Source organism: Scleropages formosus, chromosome 16 (assembly GCF_900964775.1).
Source record: "Scleropages formosus chromosome 16, fSclFor1.1, whole genome shotgun sequence".
NCBI lineage: Eukaryota > Metazoa > Chordata > Actinopteri > Osteoglossiformes > Osteoglossidae > Scleropages > Scleropages formosus.
The window spans coordinates 22963830-22988209 of NC_041821.1; the positions used below are offsets into that span (position 1 = coordinate 22963830).

At 37.1% G+C, this 24380-nt stretch overlaps 1 protein-coding gene across 1 annotated transcript in view; it reads left to right on the forward strand.

The window, feature by feature from the left end:
* The window catches only part of sorcs3a (sortilin related VPS10 domain containing receptor 3a), a 187989-nt gene extending 166249 nt beyond the window's left edge, over window positions 1–21740 (forward strand). The window contains exons 19-27 of the mRNA XM_018750804.1: window positions 9719–9905; window positions 10307–10440; window positions 10606–10729; window positions 11724–11836; window positions 14922–15053; window positions 15360–15459; window positions 17762–17867; window positions 18900–19060; window positions 21561–21740. Coding sequence (XP_018606320.1) covers window positions 9719–9905; window positions 10307–10440; window positions 10606–10729; window positions 11724–11836; window positions 14922–15053; window positions 15360–15459; window positions 17762–17867; window positions 18900–19060; window positions 21561–21619 — 1116 coding nt within the window. The 3' untranslated portion in view covers window positions 21620–21740. The remainder of the gene's footprint in view (window positions 1–9718; window positions 9906–10306; window positions 10441–10605; window positions 10730–11723; window positions 11837–14921; window positions 15054–15359; window positions 15460–17761; window positions 17868–18899; window positions 19061–21560) is intronic.
* The last annotated feature ends 2640 nt before the right edge of the window (window positions 21741–24380 follow it).

The following is a 24380-nucleotide window of genomic DNA, read 5'->3' on the forward strand; positions in this document are numbered from 1 at the left end:
AACAGGGTCCAATAGGCATGCTATGTGGTGGCTAGATGGACCCCTTGTAATGCTGTACAGCACTAATCTCATTATGTTGTACTTACATTTAATGGATTTTAAACCCAAATATAGTGTTTTTTGTGTGCCTTTGTCATTCCTTAGTTTCTGTCTTCACTCCTGCCACACATTAGCTTCTAGGCTATGCCTGGCTAGTGAATTTTATGAGAAGCAGATTTTGATTTCATTCCATCATAAGTCTCTCATAGTGGACAATTCATGTTCATGTATTCCTGAAAATGTCACTGAGAAGCAGTGTCTTCTGGACTTGCCAAGAGAGTTAATTGTGTAAATTGTGATTCCAAATGTCACGAAATCTGTAAGAGAAATATCATTAAAAAAAAAAAAAATCTGGCAACAAAAAATTATCCTTTTTTTGTAACTGTGATGAATATTTTGTAACTATCATAGAAGAAGTCTGTCAGTATCCTCTCCTAGAACATTTATTTATCTACTTATTCATTTCAACAGTCAGAAGTGTATTGTAGGAATTCCATTAAATGGACCGGGTACAAATGTTGTGGGGGCCTGCAGACAACAAATGAGTCAATGTAAAAGATTTAATGAAAGAAAGATCTTTCAAAAAAAAAAAATGTAAAGGGCTGTTTATGAATATGAAATTGCAGAATTGTGAAAATATGGCTTTTTAAAAGAAAGTCTGCACTTACCCTCTATATTGACAGAAAGTGGGATGAAGACATGTACATAAGCTGACTTCAGTATATTTTTTGTGGTAATTCTGAGGTGCTAAGATACCATTTCCTGATACAAGCATGCAGACTCCACCTGCAAAATGGAAGTGTGTTATTACCTACTAAATTAATTCAATAGAGAACTGACAAAATTAGACTAAACGTGCAATACATTTCTTGCTAACAATTACAGGCATTTTTTTTTTCTTTTCTGTAGCAGATATGTCTGCTCTTAATGTATTGTGGTTTATGTTGTTATTTATAGACTTTAATGAAAATGCTTTTTTTTGTAATCTAGATTTAAGTACACTGTCAGCGGTATTCTTTAAATGTTCACAGTTCATTTAGTTTTACAACAAATTTTAGTTAAAATATCTTTTTTAATTCAGCTATTGTACCTTGTTGTACCTATGCTATGATTACACCAACAACATATTGAGTCCCATAATGAAATTTTTTATGAATTCGGCTTTAATTTAGGCTATCCTGTCCACTTTTGATTTATTTAATTTCTGTTTAACAATGAAGCTGTTAACCTTATTAAACATTCCAAATTTGTGCATTTAGCTGTGTGCTGAGCATACTGCAAAGATTTGAAACATTTGAAATATTATGAACTGAATATTTGAATGAAATACTCAAGTATAAAATACTTCATGTGGAAATTTCTGGATATTAGAACTGAGTTTAATTATTGAAATCCTAATTGAAATGCTAATTCAGAAACACATGAAATACACATGACACATGACTTCTTCTTTACTGAGAGATGATCTTATCTGAGCTTGTGTACCAATAAACAACTTTTATATGAAAATGTGGCTCGCAATTACTTTCTGGCTTACATTTACATTCTTTTAGCTGATGCTTTTCTCAAAAGTAACTCACATTAAGATACTTTTTAATTACTTTTTGATTATTTCCCCATTTATGCAGCTGGGTAATTTTTTATAAATTTTTAATGGAACAGTTTGAGGTAAACCTTGCTTAATGCTAGTACAGCAATAGGTGGTATTTGAATTCCTTTGGATTTGAAGGCAATAGCTACCACTGCTATGCTACCTGCTGCCCCTGGCAGCTTGGAAGTGTTAACAGGGATATGTTATTCATGTTCAGTTGTCACATATCAGCCAGCCAGCATTTGCAATATTACTGGCTGAATTTGCTTTATTCTTCTTGGATCTCCTTGCACCTTCATTTCATGACTAGTCCTGCAGTCACATATGCTGGGATATCAATAAGATTGAAATATGAAACTGAGACTTGTGTGTTAAAATAAGTATGTTCTGGATTAGGAAGGAGAAAAAATCTTGATTAAAAACTTGTTGTTTCTTTTGAAGCTGGTTTATATATTTGTCATCCACAGGATGCGTGCTGTGAGTCACAAGTTTGTAGGGTGTGCATAAGTGGAAAGCAAGCTGTATGATATGCACAGTACAAGCAGGTTTGCAATGGATGGCTTTTTAAAGATGATGTTCCATTCCTTACACAACAAGCAGGGTGTCCCAGTTGTCATGCAAAGTTTTGGTAGGTCACATGGTATAGCAGTGAGAATATCAACTCTGTATAAAGTTTCTGTTAGAAAGGCTTCATGATATGTGCTGCATTTCCAGAATATACTATATAAATATTATAAATTCAGTATTCAAATCGGGGGGGCGCAGTGGGTTGGACCAGGTCCTGCTCTCCAGTGGGTCTGGGGTTCGAGTCCCGCTTGGGGTGCTTTGCGACGGACTGGCGTCCTGTCCTGGGTGTGTCCCCTCCCCTTCCAGCCCCTTGCCCTGTGTTGCTGAGTAGGCTCCGGTTCCCCGCGACCCCGTATGGGACAAGCGGTTCGGAAAACGTGTGTGTGTGTGTGTGTATTCAAATCGTGCAAGCATACCTATGAAAAATAACACTGTACAGTGAGATGCCATTTTATCTATTTAGACTGAACTTTGAAAAGGAACATGCAAATGTCATACTCTATTTTAACACAATGGAGCACATAAAAGGTTTACAAATAATGTGAATCGTTCAATACTAAAATCTTGCCTATATTGTATTAAGAATATTGTTGCTTATAAATGCCTTAATTGCAGTTATCAGTTTCAATTTTTACTGTGCAAGCCAAACCAAATGTCTAGTATTACATAGCTACTATTTTTAGAAGTAAAGTGTTGCTGCTGAAGCTGAGTTTTGTCATGGATACCAAGAGTGGACATTTCTGCAGTGAGGAGGAAACTGGTGCTCTGTGCTCTGTGTCTTGAGGGATATGGACATTATGCGGTACCCAGACAGGTGAGACAGGTCATAAAACAGCATCCAGGGTTTTTAATGACCGGCGTCACTGGCAGCATGACAGGAGTGTTGTAGGTAGGTTGCCTAGCAACAAATGCTGCTGCAGATAGTGGACTCATGAGCCATTTGAATTAAACACAGTATTTAAACACTTTCACCCACCTTACCTGTGCTCACTTTTGAAGCCGTGTTCTGTTCTTTCATTCTCAGAGGCATTTGTGTTGATAACCTATCATTCATGTATTGACCCTTACTTCTATTCCTTATTTTTTATCTTTGTCCAGTCCTGTGATTTGTAGCATCTTTGTGTTTCAGCCTCTGAATGTTCCCTACAATATGTTTTCTGCAGCCTTGTCCATCAGGCAGAATTTCTTTCACTCTGTTGTCCGTATTCTCATTCGCTCTCTCATAGGCGTGTAAGTTCATATGTTAGTCCAGCACTTGCGGCAAACCTGGGTGCAGACCACTATTTTATAAATACAACACTGCACATGCAGAGGAAACCTGAGTTTCCACAGGTGGAGAGGCATGGCAGGTTGCTAGGTTACACCAAGAACTTGCTCAATTCCCTTTTATTTCCCATGCTTAATCAAATGACCAGTTCTAGACAAATAAGTGGAGAGAACTATTAAAGTTTTAACTATGCTGTTGTCTTTGCAATAACGTTGCAATAATATACATATTGCAAATTAGGTCATTTGCTGTCAAGTCATTTGACATTTGAGACAATTTGTGATGCTCTGTAATTGATCATTAATTAATCAGGCAATGCACGTTTTTTAGGAATTTTGACTGTGTTTCCAAAAGACATGTCGAGACAACCCAGATATTGCTTGTTATAGGGAAAGCAAGTCTAAACTTATTTTTATGCCAGAAAAAATTACTCCTAAGATTTATTTTGGGTATAAAGAGGGCAAGTACAAGTCATAATATGCTGTGTATACAAGGACACATGATGTACATATTTCAAACATGTAAATTAAGCATGGTAGAGCGGACTAATTTAAATGCTGGTTTTGCACACTGAATAACATGAAAGGAGACCATGGGATTCCAGGCACTACTCACAGTATCCTTTGATGTTTTCTTCCTTGCATCACAAAAAGAAAAGAATATAGAAGTTTCACAGATTTTGTGACCTCATAATGTAGACCGACCAAAGTGAGTGTTTATTTGCTGGGAAGTTAAAATATACTGATGGATTCTCCAGTGAGAATTGAACAATAGAATTTAGCAGGATCAAACAGAATAAAATAGTGAAATGTTCTGTCCAAAATACTGAACTTTTTTGCTGTTAACATTGCACTTGGAGATTTCAGTGTATAACATTATTAACATTGTTCTTGCATTTCAAGGTTTTTTTTTATCATTTATGGTTAATTTGAAAATTCATATCTCATTGCTTGATGTTTCATGGACATTTTAGATGACTGTGTGGTTGTCAAACATCGTAAAATATTCATGCAGGAACACCACATGGTACATCTCATTAGATCTTACAGTGCCATACATCTGCCTGTATTTTGCAATGGTGTGCTAACAAACCCACAGTTATAATACATATCGTTTTAATGCCATTTGTATATGCACAAAGGCTTTCATAAAGAGTGAAATATCCCCTCTCCTCTGGCATTGAATATACACAAAAACCACTGTGCATTATTCATAAATATTCTACATTATATTATACAGCTTAGAAATGTCTGTGAGGGAAAAACCCCCCTGTGCAAATATTTACTACATTTGACATTAAAACACAAAAAAATATTTTTCTAATTATGAATTCAATGTTTTCCATATCTGTACTATAACCATCCTTTATCCATTGCTTCTTCTTTGTGCAGATTGTTATGTGACAAATAATGTAGCATCAAACAGAAGTATGTAGTAACAGGTCTGTTTGTTTCCATTTAATTAGAGTCTGCAAAATGCAACCTGGAATTTTGTAAGTTAAAGTGCAAATTGAATAAATGGAACAAAACCATGTGTGTTACAATGACCTATAATGTCTAACCTTGCCCAAAGTGATGCGTTATTGCCTGTGGGTGCAGGATCACCCACGCTCAGCATTTTAACCTCAGATAAATTGTGAAAGCCAGAGGAGGAAAAAAAAAGAAAAAAAAGAATCAGAAGGACCTTGCTTTCGACCCTGCTGCCGAACAATGCTGCCGAATATTGCCGGGGCACACCATTCCCAGATGGCATTGCGGAAGTCTGCATTAAATTTAAGACGAATATGTTTCATTGATATTACAGTATCACTTGGGCAGCAGCCTCTCAGTACGGCTTGAGGTGTGTGTTTCCCTGTCTGGGGTCTCTCCATGGCAAAGTTGTCATATTACCGGGTGATGAGTTGAGGAAATGAGGGCCCGTTCCTTTCATTAAGAGAGGGATTCTCTGATATGAAAAAAACGATAAGGGAGGGAGGCGAGTGAATCCTTGTGGAGGCAGCCTCATGCATTTGGAAATCCTCCAGTCGAATTCAGCTTTAATTTATATTCATGAAGCTTGATATGGTGGTATTTCTTGGGCAGAGAGAATGGCCCTAAATATTTAATGTGCAGTGGGGATTAAGCAGGGCAGTTTTAGAAAATTTCCCTAAGAAAGGATAGGAGAGGAGTGGGCCTTTGCTGTCACACCATGTTAGAATTTTTTTTTCCCCCAAAGGGGAAAAAAATCCTAATGTGCAGGGGTTTGTCTACAGCATATTTACAACATATTCATAAAAAAAAAGAAACTAAGGGGGAAAACAAACTATTGTAAAAATAGAAAAAATTAGCATGGGTTTGTTGTAATGTTTCAGATTTACACAGGTGCTGGATTAAATTGTTGCATGATCTGTGGCTTGTCTGTATATGTTTAAAATGTGTCACTGTATAAAGGTGATCCCTGAGAACAAGACAGCCTACCACAGATAAACTCATATTGCTTTAGACTGCCATGATCTAGTGTCAATGCATTGCAAAACCGCCAGAACCTTCCATTAAAAACTGGCCACCTAAGCTGGCAAAACTCCTTGGGGAATCTTCACAAACGCTCATGTCCTTTTGTTGTGAACATGGTGGAGGGTGAGTCATCATGTAATGCCACATGCTGTCCCTGGAGTCACGCGCTCTAGAGTTCCTTTCTTAGTCAGAGCTCGTTTCCAGGTGTTGCTCTGGAAACAGCGAATGGAGAGCGACAGATAGGGCGCCGGTCTGGGAAACAGTAGCAGATCCACATCCCGGGAGATACCCAGCATGACATACCAGGTTGAAGGTTTAAATAATAAATAAAGTAGCAAACAAGTAAATAAAAATAAGTAGGACACTCCAAAGCAGGTGTCAACAGTATCAGAGTGCGGGGAAGGTTAAGTGATTATAAACTTATGACAACCTGGACACAGTATTGCTTCAAAGTTACTTACTTGTTTTGCTGACCACAATTAGTGCATGCAATGTAAATTTATTTAAATATACATTAATTTTCCCAAAATGCTGAGCACTAAAATTTTAAGTGTGAAGTTAAAAGCTGGGATTTATTTGCATTTTGATCTAAAAATACTAAGAAACAGAATGCGTTTTGAAGAATATACATTCCTTTAATCTGTTTTCTTGTATTGTCACATAAGCACTATTCAGTTGTAATTTCAACAATAGGTTTTCATTAAAATAAAATGGCAAAATGTAGAACTGTCTTGGCTGTCTTGTCAATGCTGCCTCTGTGAAGTGTGCTAGTGTTGAGATTTTTTTTCATTCTTCATGAAGTTCCTCTGAATAATTTTACACCTGCATGAGAGGAACAATGCGTTTGTGTATATATTTACTGTGCCATAATATTTTGTTCAAGCCATGTGTTCTGTGAGCCAGTGATGATGTGTTGAAAATGAGGTACAAGGAATCATGACTTGTTTCAAAAGAGCAGTAGACTATATGTAATATACTGTGACTCCACAACAACCAGTAAAATGGTATGTAGATTAAAAAAAAATAAAAAACATGGAAGCTGGATGCAAAACAGCAACAGCAAAAAGAACAAAAAGCTGGGTGATATCCAGAGAATAATACCAACTTACTCTCTGGATCAAGATCAGTGTTTTTGTTTTTCTCACAATGTGTTATGTTGCTGTCTTTTCTCTTATACAACTTTTAATTTTCTATGCAAAGTGGCGTGAAATATCTCCAAAGCCACCCATTGAAGCTATGCATGTTTTCATGTTCTGCAGCGCCTGAAAGGAAAACAAATGCCTTGGAAACAAACAATGTTTGCAATTGTAATAATGCATTACAGCTCCCGGCGGCTAAAAGCCGTGTTACAAATGAATGTCCCAAGTGCCCTGTGTACTGTCTTAATGCTGCTCTGGTGGGAGAGCAAGCATCCCTCGCGCCCATTCCGATAAGCACAGATTTGGATGCTACGGCTGCTGTAGCCAGCCCCGTTTACGCTAAGCCCGCTGAGTGCCAGATGTAACCCCACTGGAGTCTGCTATTTGTTTGGATCTGTGGGTTCATTAGCAGGGATGGCTCATAAGGTGAAAAATCTGCAACCTATTGTGTCTCTGCTGTCTGCTATCTGTCATCTGCATCAGTCCACCTCAATAACGTCAGGTGTGCGTCCTCGTCTCACTTTGTCCCCTAAAAGGCATTTATGGCATAAGCATTGTGTAACTGCAATTGAAGCATGCTCCTAATTGTCTGGAGATGCTTTGCTTTATTTTATGGTATGATGTGTGAAATGATAATTTATCACAGTTGTATTAAACTCTTAATGAGATATGTCAAGTTTTTACATATCCCATTAAGAAATCAGTCAATAAGCCTGTCTAGTGCAACAAAAAATTTTTTTTAAAAATATATACGTATGTTTTTTTTTTTTTTACAGGGGGGCGCAGTGGGTTTGATCAGGTCCTGCTCTCTGGTGGGTCTGGGGTTCAAGTCCCGCTTGGGGTGCCTTGCGACGGACTGGGGTCCCGTCCTGGGTGTGTCCCCTCCCCCTCCAGCCTTGTGCCCTGTGTTGCAGGGTTAGGCTCCGGTTCGCCGCAACCCCGCTAGGGACAAGCCATTTCAGACTGTGTGTGTGTGCGTGTGTATGTATCTTTTATGTATATAGTGCATTCAAAAAGTATCCAGACCAGTTTTTTCACTTTTTTTTGTGTTGTAGCCTTATGCTAAAATCATTTAAATTAATTTTTCCCTCATCAATCTACATTCAGTACTCCATGATGACAAAGCAAAAATGGGATTTTAAGATGTTTGATTGGGTTGAAGTCTGAAATCTGGTTGGACGACTCAAGGACAATCTCAGAATTATCCCTAAGCCATTCTTGTGTTGTTTTTGCTTCATGTTTAGGGTCATTATCCTGTTGGAAGGTGAATTTTCGGCTCAGTCTGAGGTCCAGAGGTCCTGCTCTGGAGCAGGTTTTCATTAAGGATATTTCTGAGCTTTGCTCCCTTCAGTTTTCTTTTGGCCCTGAGTAGTCTCCCAGTCCCTGCTACTGAAAAACAACCCCACAGCAACATGCTGCTACCACCATGCTTCACCGTTGGGATGGTATTGCACAGGTGATGAACGGTGAATGGTTTCTTCCTAACATGACACTTAGAATTGGTTTAATCAGACAAGGTAACCTTCTTCCCCACAGTTTAATAGTCCTCTAGGCTTCTTTTCACAAGATCCATGCAGGTTTTCATGTGCATTACTGAAGAGGGGCTTTCATCTGATCACTCTGCCATAAAGTCCAGATCGGTGGAGTGTTGCAGTGATGGCTGTCCTTCTAGAAGTTTCTCCCATCTCCTGACATGATCTCTGCAGCTCAGCCAGAATGATCGTTGGATTCTTGGTCACCTCTCTTACCAAGGCCCCCTCCCAATTCCTCAGTTTGGCTAGACGGCCAGCTCTAGGAAGAGTTGTGGATGTTCCAGACTTTTTCTATTTAAGAATTATGAAGTCCACTGTGGGAACCTTTGATGCTGCAGAAGTTTTTTGTAGTCTTCCCCAGATCTGTGCATCGACACAATCTTGTGTCTAAGCTCTACAGGCAATTCCTTTGACCATATGACTTGGCTTTTGTTCTGATATACATTGTCAGTTGTGGGACCTTAAACAGAAGAAAAAATTGTTGCCTTTCCAAATCATGTCCAATCCACTGAATTTACTATGTTTGGACTCCAAACAAGGTGACCATCTGAATTTGGATGCACCAAAGCTACATTTCAAGTGTCATAGGAAAGGGTCTTCGAACTTGGTATTTCAGTTTTTTATATTTTTAACACATTTGCAGAATTTTCTGAAATCCTTTTTTCACTTTGTCATTATGGGGTATTGAGTGTAGAGTGATAGTTTTATATATATATATATATATATTCATCTGTATTTCATTTATTTATATAAAATACCATGTCAGTTTTTCCATTTTTGCTAACTACGTGTACATTTTGGAGTCACTTATTCAGAGCTGATCCTTGAAGCATAGGACATTAGACAGTTTCCACCACAGACCGAACAGCAGTGCATTGCAGGGCAATCAAACACACTCATTCACTTTCCACACCTGGCAGAAAGCCATGTCAACATGAGTAAAACATGCTAATTCCATGCAGACTGAGCTGATTCAAGCTCAAGTCTGAACACACAGCACTGCATTTATTTAACATTCTCAGTTTTTATATTTTTCACTGTGGTATCCGACAGAGTGCAGTCTAAGACTGTGTTCTTTTGTCTTCTCACAGGGGGACTCGATGAGAACAAACATCCAGCTAGATTTTGGAGATGGAACAGCTGTGTCCTACTCTAATCTTACCTGGACCAAAGACGGAATCAAACATGTTTACAAGAGTGCTGGGATATTCCGAGTGACTGCGCTTGCCGAAAACAGCCTGGGATTTGATAGCACTAGCCTCTATTTGCACATTACTTGTATGTACAGCTGACTATTGCTTTTAAAAACAATGTGTTTTCTTGGTTTTCTTTCACTTCCCTAGGTATTAGAAGTAGCCTTTTATTTTCACTAGGAAATACTTGAATTTCTATTACCAATACTTTTTCCTTGTATACAATAATGAGTATAGTATTAGTCTCAATTTCAGGTAAGGACAAAACAGTACCAGGAATAAGTGTACCTAAACAGATGATAAAATAAAATAAAATCTTTGAAATGCCGAATATAAAGAAAAGGGGCAGAAGTGCACATGAAATTAGCAGCTGAGGCCACAGTATTTGACATTTGACACGTGCAGTCATTGATAAATCAGAGGTGTTTCATACATTTTATTTCACTAATTTTGCATATTTATGTTGTGCCATGGTATGTGTTCCAGGCGCAGTGGAGCACGTCCATCTCTTAGCTCCATTTGTTGCAATAAAGAATAAGGAGGTCAACCTCACTGCTGTCGTCTGGCCAAGCAATCCCAGAACTGTAACCTACTTCTGGTGGCTTTCAAACAGCACTGAGGTAATGTCTGAGTGTCTGCTCCAGTGTCTGTTCTTCCAGCTCTTTATATGGAAGTGGCTCTGGCTGCAGCTGTATCTTTCTGTGAAATTGTTTCTAAAATTCTATTCATTTTCTGACAGTTCTGGCTCTCATTATGCATTCTTGTTTCCTTTTTGTTGAGTTTAGCCCATAATAACTTTGGAAGCAAGTATCTCATACACGTTTACAGTGGAGGGAATGAACATTGTTACGGTTCAGGTATCTTCTGGGAATAACATATTACAGGATACAAAAGCTATAGCAGTACAAGGTAAATAATTATAGTTTCACATTCTATGTATTTTAAGAATCAATGTATTTGCAAACTTAATTCCATCATGTATACTGTTTAACTTGTGCTTTCAGTACAGATGCTCCTCTACTAATGATGGTTCAACTTATGATTTTTCAAAGTTACGATGGTACGATAGCGATACCCAATTCGTAGAATCAAATCTTTGAATTTTCCATATCGATCTGTTCCCGTACTTGCGACATGCAGTACGATACTCTCTCCTGATGCTGGGAAATGTCAGCGAGCTGCAACATTCACTCAGTCACTCTCGCAGTCTTTGTAGTGATCACACAAACGAGTGTAAACAACCTCAAATGTAATCAACCGATACTGTGTTGAAAGCGTTTTTTTTATTTTGTGTTTTCACATCCCATCATGTCTACTAAATGCCCATGTGTGTCTCCTACTTAAATTTGCCCAGCGGTAGGCTATGGTAAGGGTTCTGAGCACATTTAAGGTAGGCTAGGCTATGATGTTCGATAGGTGCGGTACTGTATTCTTTTTTGGCTTACGATTTTTCCACATACAATGGGTTTATTGGAATGTAATCCCATCATTACTCGAGGAGCAACTGTATATTACTTATGGTTCATTCATTCTATCATACACTCACTCACTATCTGTAACCCGTTGTCCTAGTCAAGTGGTCTTGGTGTCGCAGAGCCTATCCCAGAAGCACAGAGCACTACGCTATACAGGGTACACTCTGGATAAGATGTCAATCCGTCACTGGTATATTAATTAACATAGCAGTATTACTTGTGATAAATCATTGTCTGTGGTTACTGAAACACATATTTTAATTTGCACTGTTGAAACAGCAGTGTCCAAGAAAGTTCAGATATCATAAAATATTTCTACACTTAAGCCCCATTTCTTAAACCTTCTTGTCTTATAAAACATGACCATGGCAAGATGCAAATTGTAATCACAGAATCATTAAGAATGGCCTTTCCTTGCATTTTTACAGAGTTCTTCAAATCACTGCTTTTGTCTTTCTCCCCAAATCTGGATGAGTACAACCCTAACATCCCTGAGTGGAGACAGGATGTAGGTAGAATAATTAAAAAAGCTCTTCTACAAGTAAGTGTGACTCTCTAGATACTTTTCTCAATTGTTTATGAGAAAAAGAGCTGTTCATGAGCAGTGGATATTTTTGAAAACAAATGTAAAGTGTTATTACCTTGTTATTTTTTAGAAATTAGTCAACAGTGGGAGAAACACCTGATAGCTTCCTGATAGCTTAAAAAACATCTCTTAGACTTGATGCAAATTCTGAACTCTAATTAACATTCTTTTTCCTCTGAAGTGCTGAAGATCAATGGCCAAACATGTAGCCTTACGTCTGCAAAATTTTCTGTTGCAGAAACATTATTTGTCTTGCTTAGGTACATGATAAAGCACAAGTGGTTATGGAAAGGTAAAAGAGGAACATGGAGCAGCTGTGTTACAAAAAACTGTACAACATTAAAGAATATATTTGATTTAATTTTGGGTGGTATCATTGCTCAGTAGGTGGCATTGTTATTTTGCAGCTTTGGGGCTGTGGAAGTTGAATCGCTGAGTGGAGTCTACATGTTCAGGTTTCCTCCAGGCTTTCTTCCATGTTCCAAAAAAACACTGTTTAGATGAGTCATTAAGTCAAACTTCCATTTCTGTGTATGTCTGGTGTATCTTTTGCTTGACCCTTCCAGGAACACAGTGTGCCCAATTATACAAGCTGTTAAATTTGGACTGGAGAATAGTTGAATGAGTAATGTTTAAAAAAAGCATATATATATATAAGTGTGTGTGTGTGTGACACAAGTACAGATTCACGAGTGGGTCAGTGGTGGAGGTACAGTGGCAATAAAGAAACCAAACAGAGACAAGAAAGAGCAGGACAGGTTTATCATGCTTGATGAGAGTTTGAAGATATGAGATGCTGCAGCAGTGTTGTTTTGCAGATAAACACAAAACACATTAACATCCAGACCTTGAACTGGCAGTGACAGCTGATCAGTGGGGTGGAGTGGTATGGACACAGCAAAGGGAGGTTCAAAATCATGCAAAATCCATTCTGTTGGTAGACAGCGAGTCACTGTGTTGTCACCTGACAAAATATACTAGCTGGACAGTAGATCATAAGGCTTTATTATAAGTGTGTCATTGCTCAAAAGGAAACAAAAAAAAAATAGACTGTCATTTGGGATTAAACTCACAGTGGCCTGGCAGGCACTTCACCTATGGTTCAATTCATATTTCTAAAACATGAAATGAGATGAGATGTCAGGTACCACACTGAATAAGAAAAGGACAGCACACACTGGTAATATCACTACAGTTAGAAAATCAAAAATTAAATGAGTTTTGAGTATACAGTTGATGTGATAGCATAGGGACTGTTATGTCCAAGGGTAAGTAATAAGGAGGGGTTGTCAGAGAAATGGGAGAGAATGCACGAAAAAAACTAAGCTTAATAATAGAATAATCGAAGAAATGTAAGAGAACATGACAAACAAAGCTAATTAAGCTTAAAAAGTGTAAAACTGTCTCAGTTGTAGTCATGCATTCTGTCTTTCTACCTTGAGTCTTATCCTAGTTTCCAAGCGAAACAGAGAGCAGAAAACAGAACAAAGACATGTCACTGACAAAGCCAAGCATTAAATGTGCAAAAATACTTTATCCTCCACTTGGAGCTCTTGTCTTCTTGGAATTCCACCCACTTTCTGCTGTTTTTGACGTCACATGAAGTTTGAGGGATAATTGGTCAGGCGACTGAGCTCCCAATGTGTCGCTGGGAGACATTCATGGTAGAAAACCCTCAGGGTGCCGACTGTTTCCACATCATTCTGATGCCAAGCTGGCTGTTCACTGTGGTGATCCAGCTTAAGTGTCACGCTTACATGCTCTGGGGTCTGCCAGCACTTTCCCTCTGAGCTTTAATCCTGTAGCCTTTAAGTCACAAGCTCACTCTCTTGACCAATACTCCATGCTGTGGAACAATGTCAGTTAAACTCTTTATTTGAATCAAGCACAAAATGTTGATTTTGTATAAATAATAATAGCTAATTTAATAAAGAATAAATGTATTATAAGGGGGTGCGGTGGCGCAGTGGGTTGGACCACGGTCCTGCTGTCCGGTGGGTCTGGGGTTCAAGTCCCGCTTGGGGTGCCTTGCGACGGACTGGCGTCCCGTCCTGGGTGTGTTCCCTCCCCCTCTGGCCTTACGCCCCTGTGTTCCCGGGTAGGCTCCGGTTCCCCGTGACCCCGTATGGGACAGGCGGTTCTGAAAATGTGTGTGTGTGTGTAAATGTATTATAAGAATGACAGATTTTCTTGATTGTAATCATACTTGCTGATTTGTTGTATTGTACCTTATTAGATGAAGGATGTCAAATGGTGACACTGAGTTGTAAATTAAGAAGTATTTCACATTTTTACATTTATCATTTGAATACAATGTTTTTTGCATGTAAGTTTTACGTAAGTCTGCATTTAATGAATGGATGTTTAATAATAAGGCATTTTATTGTCCAGGAAACCTCACATATTCTATGCAACTGATTACCAGATGAGGAACAGTGACACATTTAACTTTATATAACATCAGAACAAGTTGTATGATTACATAATCTTGTGATATAAGACTTATAAGTTACATAATAATTGCAAGGACCTCTGGAAAAGATTATTTTCTTGTATTTTATTGACAATTCATTGCTCTTAAAAATGTAAAAGATCGGTTACCTTGTAAATAAGTCAAGGCACTTTTAGGAATGCATTGGTATTCAGAAAAGAGAGTTAAATTATAAAATTAAATTCGTTTCATTTTAAAAGTTTGAAAGAGTAGCTTACTTTTCCCTCAGGGCTGGCTCCATTAATATGAATATGATGGCTAACTAAAGGAAGTAACAGTTACAGGAAAAAAACAAGATGGCTAGGGTTTAATTTGGCTGTGATGTAGCTCTTCAACTCTGAAATGCACGTTACTTTGGCAAAAAAAAAAAAAAAAAAAAAAAAAACAAGATAAATGAATGCGATAAATGTAATTGTAACTGTTGTGTCTCCCCAGCATTTGTGTGTAACGCCAGTGAATGCTATTGCTAACATGTTCTGGTCCCTCAATACCTGGCAATGGTTACCCACTGCAAAGACCCGCATGCTTTCTTATTCTGGTTTGCCGCAGGTGTCTGATTTTCCTGAAGAACAGCTTTTGGTAGCTGTGTTTCCTGGTGTACCAACTGCTGCAGAGCTCTTCATTCTACCAAACAAAAACCAGTCAGAAGGAAGGAAAAAGAGTGAAGAAGATCTTGAACATGTGAGGAGTAATCTTTCCTTAGCCAAAATTATTATTCAGTGACAATATTTATGGGTGATCTTGAAGTTTTGAAACAGAGGCAGCTGGTAGTGTAGCACTTAGAAGTGCTGCCTTTCAATCCAAAGGTTTCAGGTTTAAATCCCATTTCTAGCTGTAATACCCTTTGAGCAAGGTACTTACCTTACAATTGCTCCTGTAAAAATTATGAAACTGTATAAATGGGTCATTGTAGAATGTTTACCATGGTAAGTTCCACTAGAGAAAAGCTTCAGATAAATGCAAGTTTTGGTTTTATTTCCTGAACAGATTTCAGCAGTTCTCATCAGCGCACTGAATCAGAACTTGGTTGAGTTTGAGCTGAAACCTGGTATCCGAGTAATTGTTTACATCACGCAATTAACTCTGGGTAAGGTACAGCTGTTTGAAAAATATTTGTTTACTTTCCTCAGTCATGCTTCTCAAAACATATATTCATGTAAGGATAATGCTTTTTTTACTGACAGAAATTTGTTTTCATTCACACCATACATAACTCTGGGGACAAAATCTGAAGGTGATTACAGTCATATTTTCTCTCAAATACCAATTAACAAACTGAATTCTGGACAAGTGTTTTTATTTTACTTTGAGCACAATTATGCTGATTACTTTATTATACAAGAGGTTTTTCAATCTCCACCTATGAGTCTGAAGAAGCAGAAAATTATGTTTATATTTCTAAATGTTACTCGATAAAAACAGTGAAGGAGTTAATAACCTGGAAGTTTAAATGTGGCTCATGATTATGCATTACACATTCTGAAACTAATATTGTCTGAAAAACGTTCCAAGTAATTGTCAGATATAAATATATGAGTTAAATCAAAGATTAAAAATGTAAGATCTCTAATCTTTGATTACTCACAACATTTGTTTTACTGTGCATGAACTTTTCAAGTATAGCATATTTTATATATATATACGTATATATATGTGTATATATATAGTATAATATATGTATTTTAAAAAATACTGTGAAACTATAATGGATGTTTTTTTGCGAAATGGATGGTTTTTAAGCTTCAGTTTAAAGACCACTAAATGTTCCAAATTCCAAAATGTCCATAATTGGTTTATGTTTGTTTCTGTTTAATTGGGCAGTTAAGACCATCTGTTGAAATACTGAGCCCTTTATGAAATAAAAAAGATTAAAATAGATTTATGATACATATGATATATTTTCACTCTAAGGATATTAGATAATTGCATAAATAATTTAATATTGACATCTTAAAGTAAGGCAAGTATAAAAATGTATAGACAGGGCAAAAATACTGTTACACAAGTAGCTCTGGCTAGAAGTTTTGATCAAGAATCAGAATTTGGAGAGTATGAGCAGGTTTCAGGCAAAGCTCTTCATGGCAGCTGGGTTTTCTACAAGGAAAAGCAATAAGAACAGCTATTTGCTGCTGTGTGGTTCGAAGGCAGGAGTTTGGTGTCAACAGCCACACGATGATTCTTGGGGTCAGTCTACTGGTCTCGGGGGTAATGGAAAGGCCCTGCAGACCAACAGAGGAGGTGACTGGAGTAGGTAGAGAAGATTGGATTTTGAGAGCTTCATTTTCAGCAGGTGGGCGGCTGTCTAGTTGGAGACGGCTGTGAGACACCCAAGGATACAGGATGAGACGTAAATAAGAAGGTGGGAGGGAGGGGAAAGTCTTGGTGTTGTCACAGTAGCAGTGTGGAGAGAGGCCATAATAACAGAGTTGTGGGATTGTGTGTAGAGAGAGGATGATGTTGGACTTGAAGCATACCCACACAAGTCAAGACTTCTGTCATTAGGTAGCAACAGGATGGTGTTGGGAATCTTTAAGGAGACTAAGAAGGAGCCATGTGACAAGTAGAAAGACTGATAAGCTGTAGTGGCAAAGCAATGACCAATCAAGCAAGGGTGGTCAGAATTACAGATATGGTTAGAATCTGTCATTATACAAGACCGCATTAATGGGGAAATTGTGTTAACTGGCTATTCAGATGCGACATGCAAGTATAAACACAGAGCTGACATGCAACTATTAACAAAACTAAACTGTAGAAACAAAAAACTCAGATGAAGAAAGAGAAGAAGCACCATATACAATGACAAAAAGAAAACAATCTTCTAAAAAAATAAATAAATAAGTTGACCATATTTTAGGCAGGCTCTGCAGTGCATGCAGGATGATTAAATATTGCTTTCAGTTGGGGAGTGCCTTAAATATCCAGGTTCATCAACCACAACTTTTACCTTCTGCAACTGTCCTTCTTAGACTGACTGGTTTATTGTTCCTCTCTCACAGCAGAAAGGTCTTTAATGGTTTAGGAAAGGTCAATGCTGTCACATCTTACCTTATGGAGCTACTTTTGTATAAAGCATTTTCATGTAAAAGGCATTAATCCTCATTTTCCACAACACTCTAATCTTTCATGTAATAAACAGAGAAAATGAAAATGTATTACAGTTCATAACATTTACTTACTGATCAAAAAGTACATATTATTGCATGTCTCACTACTACTTATTCATATTCAACATATGTTTTAAAACTGTGTTTCTTCCATGCTGAGCTGTGTGATGTACAGTCAAAAACTGAGAAGTGTTAGGGATGGTTTTCTGGTTCACTTGTGGTTCATTTGTATAATCTGTCTTTCTGTCTATTTATTTATTTTTTTTTTTTTTTTTTTTTTAGCACCCTTGGTTGACTCAAGTCCCAGACACAGCAGCTCAGCCATGTTGATGCTTCTGTCAGTTGTGTTTCTGGGTTTGGCAGTTTTTTTAATCTACAAGTTCAAAAGGTAAGATCATTGCATTTTTTTTAATGAGAAAAGTTTCTATTCTGTACTTTTGCTGAACCATTATAAGTTCTGTAGACTTTATCAATCAAGATCAGGGTTGTCTAAACTTTTATGGCCAAGGGCTGCAATTGTTATTGTGGGATGATTCAAGGACCACATGTGGAAAAATCATAAATGACATGCTAGATCTTAATTGTGTAAACTGTGTACTGTGGCATGCAGTACATAGTTTACAGAACAGGGTTTGGATGGAGTAAAGCAGGATGCACAGACAACACTCATCTCAAATATCATCTTAATGAACACCAGCACACAGGGAAATGATGTTCTTGAGTCAAGGACCCCATTTCCTCTAGAACCACTACCTCAAATAAGCCTTCCCCCCCCCTGCCTGGCACTCCCAGGATCTCTCTCAATACCCTCCCAAACACAACCACCCAATCATTTCCCCCAGAAGTGCCCCGAGTGGTTGCACACTTACATTTCACTTTTTCCCATAATGCAACTCTTTACAATAAACAAATCTTCCCACCTAAACACAGTAATGGTCATTACTAGATATATATTATTGTATTATATTTTGGTGTGGTGTCTGTTCAAGTCGATTCATCTAACTATAACTGTTATCATGTGATCTGATAGAACATAGTATTTATGTTGGGTGTAGTTTATACTAATTATTTTTAAAAAGTATGTGCCACATGCAGCCCTTGGGCTCATTTTGGACAACCCTGGTCAAAAGTATCTTTACTCTGGTCAAAACACTTTAGTCGACATTCATAGCTTAAGTACACTTGATCTAAGCATACAATACACTTGTAGGTTGATTTTTTTTAAACTGACTTTTAACAAGCATTAATCTTCAGCAGAAAGCCAGTGATCAATGTGCTGTCAAAATTAGCGGAAGATGACAATTATGAGGCTTTGCAATTACTTTAACACCTCTTTTTGTTTTTGAAGTTAACAACTGGGGTTTCTCATCTCTCTCTAATATCTCTCTCTCTTTCCCTCTTTCCCTCCCTCTCTGTCAAGAAAAATTCCATGGATCAATATATATGCTGAAGTTAACCATGAGAAAGAGCAGGAAATGATTGGCTCAGTCAGCCAGAGTGAGAGCACACCGAAAATAACACTCAGCGAGTTCTCCACTCCCAAGGAGCTCAAAGAGAAAGAACTGGATGCTAGGGTTAAAGGTAAGCCAAGCATGTGACACATCCACAAATTACCGACTCTAACACATTGTGAAATCTATTGACTATTTTTAAGGAGTATATACTGTATACCACCAATGAGGGTCTCCATAGGATGAATGCTGATGCGAGGGAAATGATATGATAAAAGAAGGAGGTCTTTATGATTTTCCCCTTCACTGAGTACCACTTGAATGCAAACGACTTTAATCAATAGCTTTAAATACATCATGTATTTGTTAACACTTGGCTAGCTGTTGGGCACATCACTCATAGGTTGGGCTAAGAACAGATGGCTTTTATTATGTTACACTCACATAAAAGGCTTACAGTGATGCCCAAAGTATGTGCCTCTCATCTTCACATTTTCATAAAAACTTCTTAGTTCTCTATTAAACACTGTAAATCACAGCTATTTAAAAATGACCCTACAAATTTCATGGAATTCTTACGCCAGTCAGCACTGATCATATTACTTGCTTACTGTCAGTTTCTATACTGAACACAGTCAGTTTTTATTTCATGTTTGGATTCCTAGTGGTCACTGGCTCTTACCCTTTAGCCTTACATCAGCTGAAAAAGGGAGGTTGATTTACATTTTGAACCAAGTTGACACAGAAGATGACAGTGCCAGTGTTCAGATGAAGTATGAACAAATTAAAGCCATGATGACATGAATCACAGTGGCTGCGGATGCAACCTTTCTTGGCTCAATATAGACTTTGTAGTTTTATTGTCAGACAGGATCAGAACAATTCCACATCTTTACCTTTATAAATAATATATGTCATTAAAACAATGGTCTGATTCCCAGTGCTGTGGAAAAAGTATTTGCCCCCCTCCCTGATATTTTTTTTTTTTTTGCATATTTGTCACAGTTAAATGATTGAGATAATCAGACAAATTTTAATATTACACAAAGATAACCCGAGTAAATACAAAATGCAGTTTTTAAATGATGATTTAATTTATAAAGATAAAGAAGCTGTCCAAACCTACCTGGCCTTATGTGAAAAAGTAATTGCCCCCTAAACCTAATAACTGGTTGTGCCACCCTTGGCGGCAACAACTGCAATCAAGCGTTTGCGATTACTGGCAATGAGTCTTTCACATCGCTGTGGAGGAATTTTGGCCCACTCTCTTTGCAGAATTGTTTTAATTCAGCCACACTGGAGTGTTTTCGAGCATGAACGGCTTCTTTAAGGTCATGCCACAGCATCTCAATTGAATTTAAGTCCGGACTTTGACTAGACCACTCCAAAACCTTAATTTTGTTTTTTTTTGAGCCATTCAGAGGTGGACTTGCTGGTATGTTTCGGATCATTGTCCTGCTGCATAACCCAAGTGTGCTTCAGCTTGAGGTCACGAACTGATGGCCGGACATTCTCCTTCAGGATTTTCTGGTAGAGCGCAGAATTCATGGTTCCATCAATTATGACAAGTTGTTCAGGTCCTGAAGCTGGAAAGCAGCTCCAGACCATCACACTACCTCCACCGTGTTTGACTGTTGGTATAATGTTCTTTTTCTGAAATGTTGTGTTAGTTTTACGCCAGATGTAACGGGATGCACACCTTCCACAAATTTCAACTTTTGTCTCATTAGTTCACAGAATATTCACCCAAAAGTCTTGGGGATAATCAAAATGTTTTCTGGCAAATGTGAGACAAGCCTTTGTGTTCTTTTTGGTCAGCAGTGGCTTTCACCTTGGAACTCTCCCATGGATGCCATTTTTGCCCAGTCTCTTTCTTATTGTTGAATCATGAACACTGACCTTAACTGAGGCAAGTGAGGCCTGCAGTTCTTTAGATGTTGTTCTGGGTTCTTTTATGAGCTCCTGGATGAGTTGTCGTTGCGCTCTTGGAGTAATTTTGGTAGGCCGGCCACTCCTGGGAAGGTTCACCACTGTTCCAAGTTTTCTCCATTTGTGGATAATGGCTCTCACCATGGTTTTCTGGAGTCCCAAAGCCTTAGAAATGGCTTTGTAACCCTTTCCAGACTGATACATGTCAATTACTTTCTTTCTCATTTGTTCTTGAATTTCTTTAGATCGCGGCATGATGTGTTGCTTTTTGAGATCTTTTAGCGTGCTTCACTTTGTCAGACAGGTTCTGTTTAAGTGATTTCTCGATTCAACAGGTCTGGCAGTAATCAGGCCTGGGTGTGGCAAGTGAAATTTAACTCAGCTTTCCAAAAAATGTGGTAAATCACAGTTCATTCATGATTTAACGGGGGGCGCAATTACTTTTTCACACAGGGCCAGGTAGGTTTGGACAGCTTTTTTCCCTTAATAAATGAAATTATTTAAAAACTGCATTTTGTATTTACTCGAGTTATCTTTGTGTAATATTAAACTTTGTTTGATGATCTCAATCATTTAACTGTGACAAATGTGCGGGGGGGGGGGGGGGGGCAAATACTTTTTCACAGCACTGTATAGTAATATACTTCATTGCTCTAATATACTTCCTTCACATTTTGTGTGTGTTTTTTTTCCCCGACTAGGAGGAATAGGATGTGTCAGCGAGAGCACAAGGGAGATTCCAAATTGCACTAGTGTTTGAAGAGTGAAGGTTGGTCGAATAAGAGTGTACAGAACGAAAGTGGTGTGTGGGGGTTCTTTTTCTTTTGTAATTCAGAAACACAGTTCATGTTAATAGTTTTGTAAGGACCTCATTTATACAGATTTGCATGGGTGTCTTGTTTTATAAGATTTATGCGTTTAAATCTACCTAACAAGACATTTTCTTAAAAAATTAATAAATAAATATAAATAAATCTTTCTTATTTTTTTTTTTCCAGAAAGTATACACATATATATCTTGTTGTGTTTACTCCACTTGTTCAACCACTTTTCCATTTCTCCATTTAAATATTTAACAGTTGCTGTTCTGGGGGATCCAAAGTAATACATAAGTATCATTAATTATAGTGTCTGTATGTATTTTGTGTAATACAGTTCTAATTTGTTACAGCATTTTCTGATTGCAGTTGGTTTTGGGCTGTGCTCATTAATGTTTGGCTCTACTTTCAAATTGATATATCACAGTGATATCCTGTTTGGGGTTTATACAATTACATGCTATTATTTACCAATATAAAAATCATAAAGATCATCAGATTTTAATAATGTGTCTTTTTACTTTTACAGTCAACAGAAAAAAAGAATCAAATTAATTAGTTGTTAATTATATGTTTTTTTTAATTAATTTATTTATTGTTTAGATAGCTTGAAAGAATCTGGGATCTAGAGTTGAATCAACATGTAAAGTGGGTCATTAAGCGGTTTTGTAGAGCGGTATAAAAAGGAAGAATGTTTCACGCCATAATATCAATATAAACAAAACAACATGACTGTTTCATTTACATTTGCATTCATTCATTTAGCAGGCGCTTTTGTCCAAAGTGACATACATCTCAACAAAAGTATAATTTATGCATTACATTAAGAGAGGGAGACATAGCTGCAGACATGAAAGTCTCAAGCAAACCTAGTTTGTTCCCTACCACTTGCTGCACTGAGGTTCATCATTTGAGTTTCCAGTTCGGATTTTAGACATTACCTTCATATGTTTTGTTTCTATTAACTTTACATCCAACAAAAAAATCATAAAGGTGTTCTGTTCTGAGAAATTAAACTGGTGTATAGCATGAAAGAATTTAATAGTAGTTAAAGTTAGGAAAAAAGTTCTGCACTTCGTTTTTTGCCGTTTCCATCTAGTTGATTAATCTTTCCATCAAGAGCTGATTGTGAACAAATTTACATTTTGTACAATGACCCAAATTTCCCAGTGTTACACATTTAACATACAGTTCTACACTTAAAAATATATAATTCTTAAATGTAAAATTGCTGATCTCAATTGTAACATACAAGTGCTAGCCTTGTAATTTTAATTAAAGAACATGGGCCCCCTCCATTCCTATCTGTTGACTTTCACCTCCATCTGTATTATCAATGATTGGCCACGGTGCCTTTGACAGTTTGCGCAGGTAACTGTAGTGATTAGGTCTTGTGGAATTAACAGAATACTGTAGTGTGAGCAAAAACTGCTTTTTGTGTAACAACAGTTACATTGGAAGACTTCACATATTTTTGGGAAAAACAAAAAGTCCCCCTCCAGTAAAAAAGAAAAACTGGATACGTTACTGTAGTCATAAACTGCTTAGTATTGGACCAATGGGATGAATCTTAACACAAGTGCATTTATTCATGCAGTGGGATCACACCCAAACAGCAATTTACCGTTTTTATCCTTTAATTAAGAAGGAATTCAGTTTTAGTGTAAGTATAGTAGCCCAGCATTTACAGTTAAAAAACGTTCTTTTTTTTTTTTTTTTTTTTTTTAATGGACGCTGTGATTTCTTGGTCTTTGTTTGAGTAAATTGAGTTTGATTGTGTAACATAACATCATTTACATTTCTTTGTAAATATTGTATGTGTACTTGATTTCACATGCTAGTAGACATGTCAAACAAAGAAGAAAAAAATCTTTATATGTGAACAGTCTGCTTTCAATACAAATTAAATTATAAATATATATGTTATGGTACAAGAAGCTAACAGAAGCTACAAAAGCAGATTTTTCTTTCTTTTCATGAGGTCCTGGACTTGTGCATGTTAATACTGAAGATGCAGTTTATGTGTTGTACATAAGCAATTGTTGTATATAGTTTTTTGTTTGGTTTCTGTTTTGATGTTTTTACATTTTGTATTTTTTACTCATAAAGACATCTAGAATATTTCCTCATATTATTTTCTTTTTTTCATTTCCATGTTGGAAATTTCAGTTCACTGCTGTTTGTGTAGTCATGCAGATACAGAACAAATGTATACTTAATTGTTAACTACTTGAAGCAAGCATTTTATTTTCCATTCCACTTTTTTTCATAGCTGACATATAATTATATTTTTTAAAAGAATTATAAAGTCATGGCTAAACAATTTGCTCTTGAATGAATTGTCATAGCATCCAACCAGTCTTTACATCATTTTTAGAGAAAGTGATGCAGTTATTTGCCCTTTTAATTAAAATACTAAATGCATTTAAGGACTTTGCTGTTATTGAAACCACTTACAAGCTCATTTTAATTAAAAATAAGACTTTGAGGCAGATAAAAGAGTATAACATACATCCTTACAATATTTTTTTACATGAGTTGATTAAAACCCTGTTGTAAAGTTCAAAAATTAGTCATTGGTTTCCTACTGCCTGGAGCAGTGTATATTCACATGGAATTTATACATCAACATTGCTTATAAATGTGCATTTTTATTTTTGCATGTAACATGTAAGTCATACAGAAATGGTTTTACATAGATGT